The sequence below is a fragment of the Taudactylus pleione genome, unplaced genomic scaffold (genome assembly GCF_031769625.1).
Source record: "Taudactylus pleione unplaced genomic scaffold, aTauple2 ptg000336l, whole genome shotgun sequence".
Lineage (NCBI taxonomy): Eukaryota > Metazoa > Chordata > Amphibia > Anura > Myobatrachidae > Taudactylus > Taudactylus pleione.
This window is the reverse complement of record NW_028284737.1, coordinates 5,365,086-5,377,168: the sequence shown is the minus strand read 5'-3', so window position 1 is coordinate 5,377,168 and position 12,083 is coordinate 5,365,086. Positions and strand designations below refer to the sequence as shown.

The following is a 12,083-nucleotide window of genomic DNA, read 5'->3' as shown; positions in this document are numbered from 1 at the left end:
GGATAGTAGGCACAATACTAGTGCCAATATCATTCTGTGTTTCTATAAGGCAATTATAACACATGTCCTGTACAATCACAAAATGATTTATTCCAGTGGTTCTCAAATTTGGTCCTCAGGACCTCAAACAGGTCACGTTTTGTAGGTCTCACAGCAGGAGCACAGGTGTATTCATTACTCACTGACACATTTTATAAGATCCACAGGTGGAAATAATTATTTCACTTGTGATCAGTGAGGAGACCTGGAAAACAAGCACTGTTTGTGATCCTGAGGACCAAGTTTGAGAACCTGTGATTTATTCAATCACATCAGTCCGTGCCCCAGTGGAGCCAATCTACTTTCACTTCTACACATACATAGACTAGAGCACACAGGGCCGGATTAAGGTCTGTGGGGGCCCCTATCAATAAAAGTGTTTTTTTTTCTAATATATATATATATATATATATATATATATATATATATATATATATATATATATACACACATATACATGAAAAGTAATACATATTATAGATATCCAAGTATATCAGAGTGTGTGTGTGTGTGTATATAATAAATAAAGAATCTCATATATATATATATATATATATATTCTCATCTCACCAGTGGACGCTGGCAGCCTGGCATTGAAGCAGCTGGGCAGTGGGTGCAGGGATCCCTGGTGTTGTGTGAGGGAATGAAATAGATCCCCTTCCGTTTGTGAAGCTTCTATGGCCAGATGAAGACGGAGCATTCAGGCTGGAGGCTGGCAGAGGAGGATCTGGAGGCGGAGCCATCAGTGTGACTGCTCCGTGCTCCACAAAGTCTTATGGGTGGAGCTGCTGCAGCTGGGCATGCGCAGCAGCTCCCCCGTCGGCCATGTTTTTTTTTTTAACTAGCTGCCCGATCGGAGCTTAATCTCCGATCGCGGAAGCCCGGCGAGGGGGGTGGGGGGGGGGTTTGGTAAATGAAAGGCAGGCTGTGTGGACACCGGCCACCAAAGGCACATGCCAAGCGGGAACTGGCCCGGGGTCTTGGCGGCTCTGTTAAGAAAAAAAAAAGTTGATGTAGTTCGGGGACAGTGTGTGGGGGCCCCGGAACGATCGCCCGTCGCCCCGCCTATAATCCGGCCCTGAGAGCACATATTATCAAAAAGATTATTTGCTTGCCAATATGTATGGGGACCCAGTCAAACAGCACATTGGATGCAATCAAACTCATTCTGGGAGACAGCCATGCCAATTTCTGTGCCACGGGGGACATTTATTAAAATCCCTGCACAAGTAACAGGATTAACTGCTACAGGACTGATCAGCAGCATTGCCATTTTTCAAAGGCAGCCTGGGGGGAATAATTATGTCTGGAAACTCTTTAAACAATGGGATCAATTCAACTATAGGTCGCAATGCGTGTATATTTGCCATATATACGATACCCCCTCTATGGGAGCTAACAAATCTCCACAATACAGGTGCATTCACATCTAATTTAATCTACCACAATGTGTTGAAGGTCTGGCCACCATGTGCCTGCTGATCCAGAATGAGCTGTTTTGCAAAGGAAAATTATGGAACAACTAGCAGTCACATAGGATTGTTGACAGCAGCACAGATATTTCGGGACTTGTCCACTGAGTGTAAACAAATGGACCTGTATTATATTGGTGATGTGTAAGTACCTTGTGGGCCGGCAATGAAGAAAAATATCTGACCACACAAAAATATGAGATATGGTAAGAATTTACCTTTGTTATCTCTATTTCTACAAAATCCATAGGGTTCCACAGGATACCTTGGGGTATAGGTGATGACGTCAGGCATCGGGCACCATAGAGTTAAGTTTTCAGCCTCCCAGGATGCACTAGGGTCCCCCTCCTATACCCCGCCCCCGAGCCAAGGCATCTCAGTTACGTACCAAGCCATAGGCCGGAGGAGGAGAAGGAAGAGAGAGAAAAAAAAAAAGATCTGGACACACAAGAATCACATTCTCACCAGAGGGAGACAGAAAAAGATGGTGATCAGAGTAAAGCCCATCTGCAGCACAGGTGCGACAGGGCGGGAGTCCTGTGGAACCCTATGGACTTCGTAGAAATAAATAGAGATAACAAAGGTAAGTTCTTACCATATCTCATATTTTATACATCAGGGTCCATAGGGTATCCACAGGATACCTTGGGGATGTTCCAAAGCAGTATCCTTTAAGGGTGGGGACGCTCCTGTGCTGAAAGGAGAATCCGCCGCCCGAAGGAAGCATCCTGAGAGGCAAAGGTGTCAAACGCTTAATACCTTACAAAGGTATGGACAGAGGACCACGTGGCAGCCTTGCAGATCTGGACTGCAGAGGCACCACGTCGAGCTGCCCACGAAGGACCCACAGACCTAGTGGATTGAGCCCTCACAGAGGATGGAACCGGAAGGCCTTCACGAAGATAAGCTTCAGAAATTGCCATTCGAATCCAACCCACCAAAGTTTGCTTTGAAGCAGGCCAACCCTTTTTTACGGAAGCTATAGAGGACAAACAAGGTGTCCGACTTCCTAAATGAAGAAGTGCGGTCAACATAAATCCTTAAGGCCCGCACAACGTCCAAAGTGGCCTCACCCACTGAAAGGTCAGGTGAGTTAAAAGCCGGCACAACGATTTCCTCGTTGATATGGAAACCTGAAACAACTTTGGGAAGAAATTCAGGATGAGTGCGCAGCACTGCCCTGTTCCTGTGAAAAATCAGGAAAGGGGGTCTACAGGAGAGAGCCCCTAAGTCAGAAACACGTCTGGCCGAAGCAATGGCCAGAATGAATATTGTTTTAGCTGAAAGCCATTTACGGTCCACTGAGCCCAGTGGTTCAAACGGCGGTCCCTGGAGAGCCCTCAGGACCACAGCTAAATCCCAAGGCGCCACCGGTGGAACAAAAGGTGGCCGAATTCGAGGAACACCTTGCATAAAGGTACGCACATCAGGGATTGCAGCAATCCTACGATGGAACCAGACTGACAGGGCAGACACCTGCACCTTCAGAGAAGCAAGACGAAGCCCACGGTCTAGTCCCGCCTGTAGGAAAGCTAACACTCTAGACAGACAGAACTCCCAAGGGGCATAATCTCTCGGTCGACACCACTGGTAGAACGTATGCCACACACGATGGTATATCCTTGCATAAGATGGTTTCCGAGCTCTTAGCATAGTTTGTACCACAGAGCTGGAAAAACCCCTGGACCTTAACATGGCCTTAACAGCCACGCCGTCAAAGACAGCCGAGTCAGGTCTGGGTGAAGACAAGGACCCTGTGACAGCAGGTCCGGTCGTAGCGGCAACCGCAGAGGAATGTCCACTGACAGACTCTGGAGGGCTGAGAACCAGTGCCGCCTGGGCCACGCGGGAACTATCAACAGGAGCGTTCCTCCTTCCCGTTTGAATTTCCGGATTACCCGTGGAAGAAGGGAAAACGGAGGAATGAGATAAGCAAACTGGAACGTCCACTGGACGGACAGAGCATCCACCAGAAACACCTTTTCGTCTCTTGTGCGAGACCCGTACACCGGCAACTTCTTGTGCCGTGACGCCATGAGGTCGATCTCTGGAAGACCCCACCTGTCCACCAGAAGTTGAAAGACGTCCTGGTGCAGAGACCATTCCCCCGGATGAACGTCCTGGCGACTGAGAAAGTCCGCCCACCAGTTGAGGACTCCCGGGATGAATACTGCTGATATGGCCGGGAGATTGCGCTCTGCCCAGACGAGGATGCGGGACACCTCTACGAGTGCCGCCCGACTTCGGGTTCCTCCTTGCCGATTTATGTAGGCCACGGTGGTGGCGTTGTCCAACTGGACCTGCACGGGGTGACCTTGGAGAACTCGATGTGCCTGCTGGAGAGCATTGAAAACCGCGCGGAGTTCCAAGATGTTTATTGGAAGCTCCTTTTCCACCTGAGTCCACCTGCCCTGGAACAAGTGTGGACCCGTGACAGCTCCTCAGCCCCGAAGGCTGGCATCCATTGTTAACAGGACACAGTTCGCCACCCAAAATGGACAACCCTTGTTGAGGTTTTGTCGTCTGCAACCACCAGGCTAGAGACAGGCGAACCTCCGGAGTGAGCACCATCGTCTGGGACTTTAGACTCTGAGGCAGTCCATTCCATTTGGACAGGATCAATTTCTGCAGAGGTCTGGAGTGAAACTGGGCATATTCCACCATGTCGAATACTGACACCATGGAGCCCAGCAACCTCATCGCCGAGTGCAGAGACACTCGGTGACTCTGCAGACAACTGCGCACCCTCAACTGTAAGGCAGAGATCTTTTCCCCCCGTCACAAAGATCCTCTGCTGTCTGGAGTCCAATAAGGCTCTGAGGTGCAGAATCCTCTGAGACGGGATCATGGTGGACTGTTGCCAGTTTATTAACCAGCCGTGACGTTGCAGTACTTCAATCGTCAGGTCCAAGTGGCGTAAAAGGAGCTCTGGAGATCCTGCCAAAAACAGGTCGTCTAGGTACGGCAACATGCGGACTCCCTGCAGCCGCAGGTAAGCCGCCATGACCTTGGTGAACACTCGTGGTGCTGTCGCCAGGCCAAAAGGTAACGCCCAGAACTGGAAGTGATCTTTGCGGATTGCAAACCTGAGGAACTGTTGATGGCGTAAAAGAATAGGTAAGCGTCCTGTTTGTCCAATGACACCATGTAATCCCCAGGTTCGAGCGCCAGAATGATGGACCGTAGGGTCTCCATCCGAAACTGCGGCACCCGCAAGGACTTGTTGAGGGCCCTGAAGTTGAGAATCGGACGGTACGACCCATTGGGTTTCTGCACCAAAAATAGATTGGAATAGAAACCCTGGCCTCTCTGGGAGAATGGAACAGGCACTATAACTCCAGCCTGGAGCATAGTGTGCAAAACCTTCCGCAGTTCCAAGGCTTTGTTCCGGTCTGATGGAAGGCCCGTGGTGAAGAACCGGGATGGCGGCCTGTGCCGAAAGGAGAGGGCATACCCGTGAGAAACCACCTCGTGAACCCAATTGTCTGTTGTGGTTATCGACCAACACTGGGCGAACAGCAGCAGGCGGCCTCCCACTTTAGGATCCCCCAAAGGGAGGCCCGGACCATCAGGCCGCAGGTTTGTCATCTGACTTAGGGGCCGGACGTCTGGTACTCGAGGACGGTTTCCTGGGCTTGGCCGATTTTTTGGGCCCAGCCTGTCGGGGAAAAGACTGTGCTTTAGGCCTACCCTGGGCCCTGTAAGGCCAAAAGGACGACGTACCCGAACTGGAAGGGACCGCAGCAGACGGGAGACGTGCAGATTTGGCTGCCGCCAGCGTGGCTACAATTTTGTCCAGATCCGGACCAAATAGGACTTCTCCATTAAAAGGCAAAGCTTCTAAGCCCTTTTTGGAATCAGCGTCCGCCTTCCAAGATCGCAACCATAAGGTGCGACGAGCAGCAACAGCTGCCGAAGAAATCCGAGATGTGAGGATAGTGATATCCAAGGCCGCTTCATTGATGTAAGTGGCCGAATCCCGGAGATTGCCTACCAACTCGGCCTGTTCAGCCGAACAGTCGGAATCCAAAGACGCCTCCAAACTATCAGCCCAGCGCTCCATAGCTCTGACTACCCAACATACAGCCATAGCCAGTCTGGATGCCCCCCGCGAGGGAATAAATGGACTTTAGGCAGATCTCCACCTTGCGGTCCGTAGCATCCTTCAAGGAGGACATGGCCAATGTGGCACTTCAGACTAGGCGTGTCACATGAGAATCCACTTGTGGAGGGGATTCCCACTTAGAAAAATAATTGTCCGCAAACGGATAAGCCACAGCTAAGCACCTCTGAGGCTGATACCGTTTACCAGGGTGTTTCCACGCCTCCTCTAAATGGTCTACTAACTGACCCGAAAGAAGAAACACTGTGGCGTCACCCTTAATATCCTTAAAAAAAGGCATATTTGGACTTCGACACCGGAGGATCGTCATCCTCAATAACTAAAGCTGTGCGGACTGCCCGAATAAGGCCAGGAATATAAACCTTGGACTTAGCGTCCGTCTCTTTAGTACGCAGAGGTTCTTGGTCAGATAGATCCAGAATCTCACCATCATCGGACGTCACGTCGTCATCCTCATAAGGAGCAGACAGACGCCACAGGCCGCAACACAGACTCCCCTTGTAACACGTCCGACAAATGCTGTACCGAATTTGTCTTTGAATTAACCCACGCAGGTTCCTGTGAAACCTGGGGAGGGGAAATAGGGAAACTGTGGGGTACCATCAGTTGTCTCGGGAACCCCTGCGTGGGTGACGACACCACTGACTGCTGGGACAATCCCATCTGGAAAACGCAGGTGGCGGAGCCAACTGGCCCACTAGGGTTGTAAGCGCTTTAGCAAAACAAGCCCAGGGAGGTTCCTGTACCGGAGCCGTGACAGTAATTGGCCGCGCCAATAAATAACACTGCCGACATAGCCCCTCCACGTTACCCTCCACCTCCGCTATTGGTATATTGCACTTAGTACACATAAGCTGGAGAGGAAATTCACTCTCAGACAGGATGGTAAGTATGTGACCCCTCTCACTGATACTCGTTTGTATAGTGGGAGAACCACCCTGCAATCACCGCACCGCAAGGGCTTTAGCAGAAGAACAGCAGGGACAGTAAAATGGCTGACAGTAGAAAGTGAAAGTACAGGCAGCAGACGCTAGCATAAGTCACATACAATGCAAAAGAATCAATTCCCTGCACTATCAGCGCTGTTTCTCAACTACACAGAGTCTGGTAGGACACAGCGCTGCATACACTGACCTTAAGCCAACGGAGGAGAGGTATGCCGGGGGACCCAGACCGTGATGCCACCGATCACAGCCTCCAGCAGCGTTCACCATGCAAAGATGGCCACCGAGGAGCAGAGAGGAGGCCGGCCTGGGGGAGGAGCGCTGCCACAGGGCCAATCGGCAGCACAGAGAGGGCTGTGTGCAGCGGGGGAGGCTCCCTTGGCATGCAATTAACCCCTGGGACACCGCAGCGCTACCGCTCAGCTGCGGTCCACTGTCCCAGTGGGGAGTGGAAGCGCAGGTTAGTTACCTGGCTCCACGCTGCAGCCAGTCCTCAGGGAGCCCCCTGCCTGGGGACTTTGGACCATGTGTTCAGCAGGGACCTACCGCGGGACCCCGCTGCCCCTTGAATCCGGCCATGGTCCCAAACATCTGGGGTCACCGCTAGCTGTGACCCCAGATGCTTACCAGCATCCCCGGATCAGTACCGGCGTTCTGGTACCGGCGGGGTGTAGGGGAGACAGCATGGACGTCAGTAGTGACTGTCCATGCTGTACTTCCAGATGTGCAGCCACAGCTGCCTTGAAGAAAACTTCAGGGGCTAACCTTAGCCCTCCTCTAAACAGGTGCTCAGACTCCGAGCCGGGCACCAACGAAACTGAGATGCCTTGGCTCGGGGGCGGGGTATAGGAGGGGGACCCTAGTGCATCCTGGGAGGTTGAAAACTTAACTCTATGGTGCCCGATGCCTGACATCATCACCTATACCCCAAGGTATCCTGTGGATACCCTATGGACCCTGATGTAGAAATATATGATATATAAAGGATTTAGTTACAACTTAAGCACAGACATAAAACATGATTAAATATGCATTACTTTTACACAAAGTAATTGTGTAACCACCTCAAAAGTAGTAACTTTGTATAATAATATGGGAACCAAGTGTAGCGTGTGAATAAACAAACAACCTTGTAATTATTAATAATGGGGTCACGTAACTCCTGGCAACAGCAATGGTGTTGGCTTGCACTTGTACTTCCTGATAGAATGGATGCATGGTGTATCTATCCACGTGTGACTAGTGAGGCTTAGCCAGTGTCCTAACCTGGGGGGAAAAGAACTGAGGCAAGCAGGAATCTACAGAGCGTTAGGTCAGCCACACTACCATAATAAATGGGCAATTGTGAAATCCTTTGTCACGATAGATAATTGACCAGTCCATAATCAAATATCTACATGTTGGAAACTTGGAATAGATCCGGCTGTTCAGTCAAATTCATCCAATTATGCCATTACATGTATTGCCAAAATGGACACAGTTGCTAGACAGAATCAGGCACGCGTAGCCAGTATTTGAGTGGTAGCAGCAATGTCTCCCAACAGCAAAGAACCCCCCATCTGACACCTATATGATCACTTTGGGGGAAATTCAATGAAAAAAAAAATAAAAAAAATCCTTCTTTGCAACATACTAGACATATAGTTAATATTTGAAATGCCACAACTCTCGCAAAGGATCCAGTTCACTTTTGTTTTTTCCACCTCACTAAAAACTAATACAATTTCTATGTTAAGTTATGAGACATCTTGGGCAGGATGCACTATGATTTATTATGCGGTCAAACCCCTGAAAATGCCATTTACTGGGGTTTGAACGCATTTCCCATATGCACAAAGCTTTCTGCAGCTTGCAGCCAGTGGGCAACGCCATCTTCAGATGGCATTGCCCAATAGAGGCCTACAGGCTTATCTTCGCAAAGGTCCCTTCCAGTGTCCCCCATGACGCACGCATTATTCTGAGCATGCGCAGAAAGATGCCAAGGAGATTTCTGGGTCATAAACCAGGGAGTCTCTCTATCGCAAAGGACAGCTCTTATAATGGGAGAGCGGTCCTTTGATATTTTCTTCATGCATAATGGCGTAATTAACGCCAGCATGCCTGCAAAGAGCGGCGGGATGATGCTTGATGCAAAGCAGGACGGTAAAAACGCTGAATGTAGACAAAACATTGCTCTGCTGCTTAGTAAACTTCTGGATTTAACACTATGGAAACACAAGGTTTCTTTACTTTTGACAAACTTTATTCCACCTGACATTACACAAAAGAAAAGAACAAAACAACATCATACATTACTCATATGAGCAACAAAATCAAAAGTAATCATTTTAACAAACAGACAGAAGCACAGTCTGTGCTAGAAGAGGATCGAAGCAAACACCACACAGGACTGGACAGCCTCAGGCATAAATGTGGCATGTATAAATGTATGATATATTTAGGGAAAATAAACTGTTTGCAGCAATAACATATTACCTCTAGTTTCAGTGCAATGGTAGATTCCATTTTAGGGGTTAAATGAGCACTAAAGACCTCCCCCTCCGATGGGAGTTCATGATGTTATTTATTTATTTTAAACTAAAGCTGCAACCTCAGGATTGGCAGTTTTAGCAGATTACTTTGGGGGTCTATGTACTAAGCCTTGGAGAGAGATAAAGCAGACGGAAATAAAGTACCAACCAATCAGCTCTTGTCATTTTTCAAACACAACCTGTAAAGTTACAATTAGAAGCTGATTGGTTGGTATCTCCGTCCACTTTATTTGTCTTCAAGGAATAGGGGCCTATTTACTAAGCCTTGGATGGTGATAAAGTGAAGATAAAGTACCAACCAATCAGCTCCTGCCATGTCACAGACTGTTTGAAAATTGGCAGGAGCTGGTTGGCTGGTACTTTATCCCGCACGTCCACTTTATCTCCATCCAAGGCTTAGTAAATAGACCCTGTACTTTTTCAAACACTACAGGGTACGTGAACAGATAATAGCATAGAAGGTGGTCCCCTAAAATACAGAACATACATCCTGTCAATATTCTGACATAATATATTATATGTTATTTTATGTATTTACATATTAGAACTTTATTTTAGGCTTAAAAGACCCCTATAGCTAGATGGGCACAACTGTTGTCACAACCAATAGGAGCAATGTTTTAGTTCCTGCAGGTAGATGTCGTCACACTATTAGTTACATAAATCGTTGACTCATTTTACACACACCAGTATAAATTTAGGAGTGGGAAAACAATGGAAAGTTTGTTCCAATGTAAAATATCTGGAAGACTTTATAAAACAGCAACTAGTGAGGTAAACATATTTGAGCTTTTATTTCATTGTTAATTATCTTTAACATTGAAGAGTAGTACATTGGAAAGGGATAGCCGTATATTCGTACAGGCTAAGCTGACTACATTTGAGCAATGGGTAGTGCAATTCAAGAACACATTTTAGAAACTGGAAAAAAAAATTGTAATGGTTTCACTCTTGCATTTAAATCTAAGCCATGGTACAGCAACAACCCGACATACAGCAAAACATACAATAAAAAGGAATATACAGTACACAAAACTTGTGTTTTTTTCTAAAAGTTTTTTTCTTTGCACACCTGTATGCATATTTTATATATTTAAATTGATTTTGAGGGTTAAAAAAAAAAAGGTAATTGATAAGGTTTTGAGGTGCGAGCATATTGCAGATGAACAGTAGGGGTTCACAGAAAGATCCAGTTGCAAGACGCTATCTTATTTGCATCCCAATAATTCCTCGTAAAGGTAGCACACTGTTTAGGTCTCTGTTGTCTCTTAATCTGACCCATGCCTTGAAATTAAACGAAAAAAAAAAAAGTTATGAGAAATTGGCAATATATGGATCTAGGTCCTGTTGGGGTTGGGTAACAGTCAGAATCCTGACACAATTAGGTAAGTGTCCTAACCCACCTTTCCCGCTGCCTACACCTAGCCCCCTACCCCCTCTCCGCCACAGCCTAAACCTAAAAAAGTCACACATACAGGGTCACGCTCTTATTTACAACAGGTTCCCTTATCAGTAGGAACCAGCAGCCCGTGCACAAACGCTGTGAGTACATGTCACATTCTCTCAGAGAAGAAGAAAAATAAATAAATATTCCTTTCACACAGAAAGGCAAATTACCAGGTAAAGCACTTTTACCCAGTAATTTGCTGAACACCACAGGGTTTTTTCCAGTGTGAAAGGGTCAACCTGGGAATTACGGTCCCAGGTTAACCCTTTCACACAGAAAAAAACCCCCTGTGTTCAGAAAATTACCAGGTAAAAGTGCTTTACCCGGTAATTTCATTTTCCTGTGTGAAAGACTAGAACCGGCAAACCCAGCCGGCATTTAAATGCCAGGTAAAAGCCAGGAATTTTCACACACACCGTGTGAAAGGGGCATAAGATTATCATTTTCTCCATGTGATTAAAAGGAGCTTTCCCTATAACCCATGAACAGCAGCAAGTATTACACACATTTACTATAGACTTTGTAGGGATTAGATTTACCTGTACAAATTCCTACTCTCACCTTCATGAACTCCTCCTGAATCATGTCAAATTTGTGTTTCTCATGTACAGCTCTAGCAGTGTTTGTTCTGTCAAATGGCTCTGGAAACCGAAACATATGGTAGTATTAACAATGTACACTCACATAGCATGTATCCATGGCACCTCCATTTATATACAGTCTCCTGATCAGTCTTTGGCAAATAAACCGTATGCTGTAGTTCTCAGCCTCTTCTCTCCTCAATCAACCCTGTCTGCAAAGGTTACTACAGCTCAGTACAACAGGCAGGTGAGCTGAGGGGTAGGAAGCTGCAGACAGGTAAGGTCAGAATGAACGGAAACATAAGACAGCCTCCTACTGTTTATATGATAAACAAAGCAAGAAACAGATCGGCCTTTCCATTCACAGCACGTGGGGAATTGTTTTTATGGGTACTCTAAGTCATGGGCTGACGGAGCAATTCAATTGTTGCTCCGATCAGACGCGAATGCCGCGGGCGCCCATATTTCTGCTTGGCGTCTACTAAGGTGGCAAGCAGAAATGTGCTAAAAGTCTGGCGCTTGGGCATCCAAGTAGCACGTTTTGTTTAGACAGATTTAGCCGCTCTGTGCTTTTGGGCTCGACAAGCACAATTAATGGGCGCCCTTCCGTTGGGCGTTCATTAATTAGAGCCGCCCAAAAAAAACAAGAGATATGGTAAGAACTTACCTTTGTTATCTCTGTTTCTACGAAGTCCATAGGGTCCACAGGGTTGACCTTGGGGTATAGGTTGGGAACCAAATCCGGGCACCACGCAGTTAAAGCTTTTAGCTCCCAGGATGCACTTGTGTCCACTCTCCCTATAACCCCACCCCCAAGCCAGAGGCACCTCAGTTTGTAAGTAGCCAAAGGCCGGAGGAGGAGAGAAAAAGAGAGAGAAAACTGGAACACTCAATAACCATACTCACAGAAATGGGAGACGGAAAACCGGTGACCAGCCACACAGCC

The 12,083-nt window shown here is 47.4% G+C and overlaps 1 protein-coding gene across 4 annotated transcripts in view; it reads right to left on the bottom strand.

Annotated features, from left to right (window-relative positions):
• Positions 1 to 9,884: 9,884 nt before the first annotated feature.
• The window catches only part of TENT2 (terminal nucleotidyltransferase 2), a 41,940-nt gene continuing 39,741 nt past the window's right edge, over positions 9,885 to 12,083 (bottom strand). For all 4 annotated transcript variants that reach the window (XM_088443922.1, XM_088443921.1, XM_088443925.1 and 1 more), the window contains 2 exons: positions 11,118 to 11,197; positions 9,885 to 10,393 (listed from right to left, as the gene is read on the bottom strand). In XM_088443922.1, the coding sequence (XP_088300048.1) occupies positions 10,313 to 10,393; positions 11,118 to 11,197 (161 nt within the window). In that variant the 3' untranslated portion in view covers positions 9,885 to 10,312. The remainder of the gene's footprint in view (positions 10,394 to 11,117; positions 11,198 to 12,083) is intronic.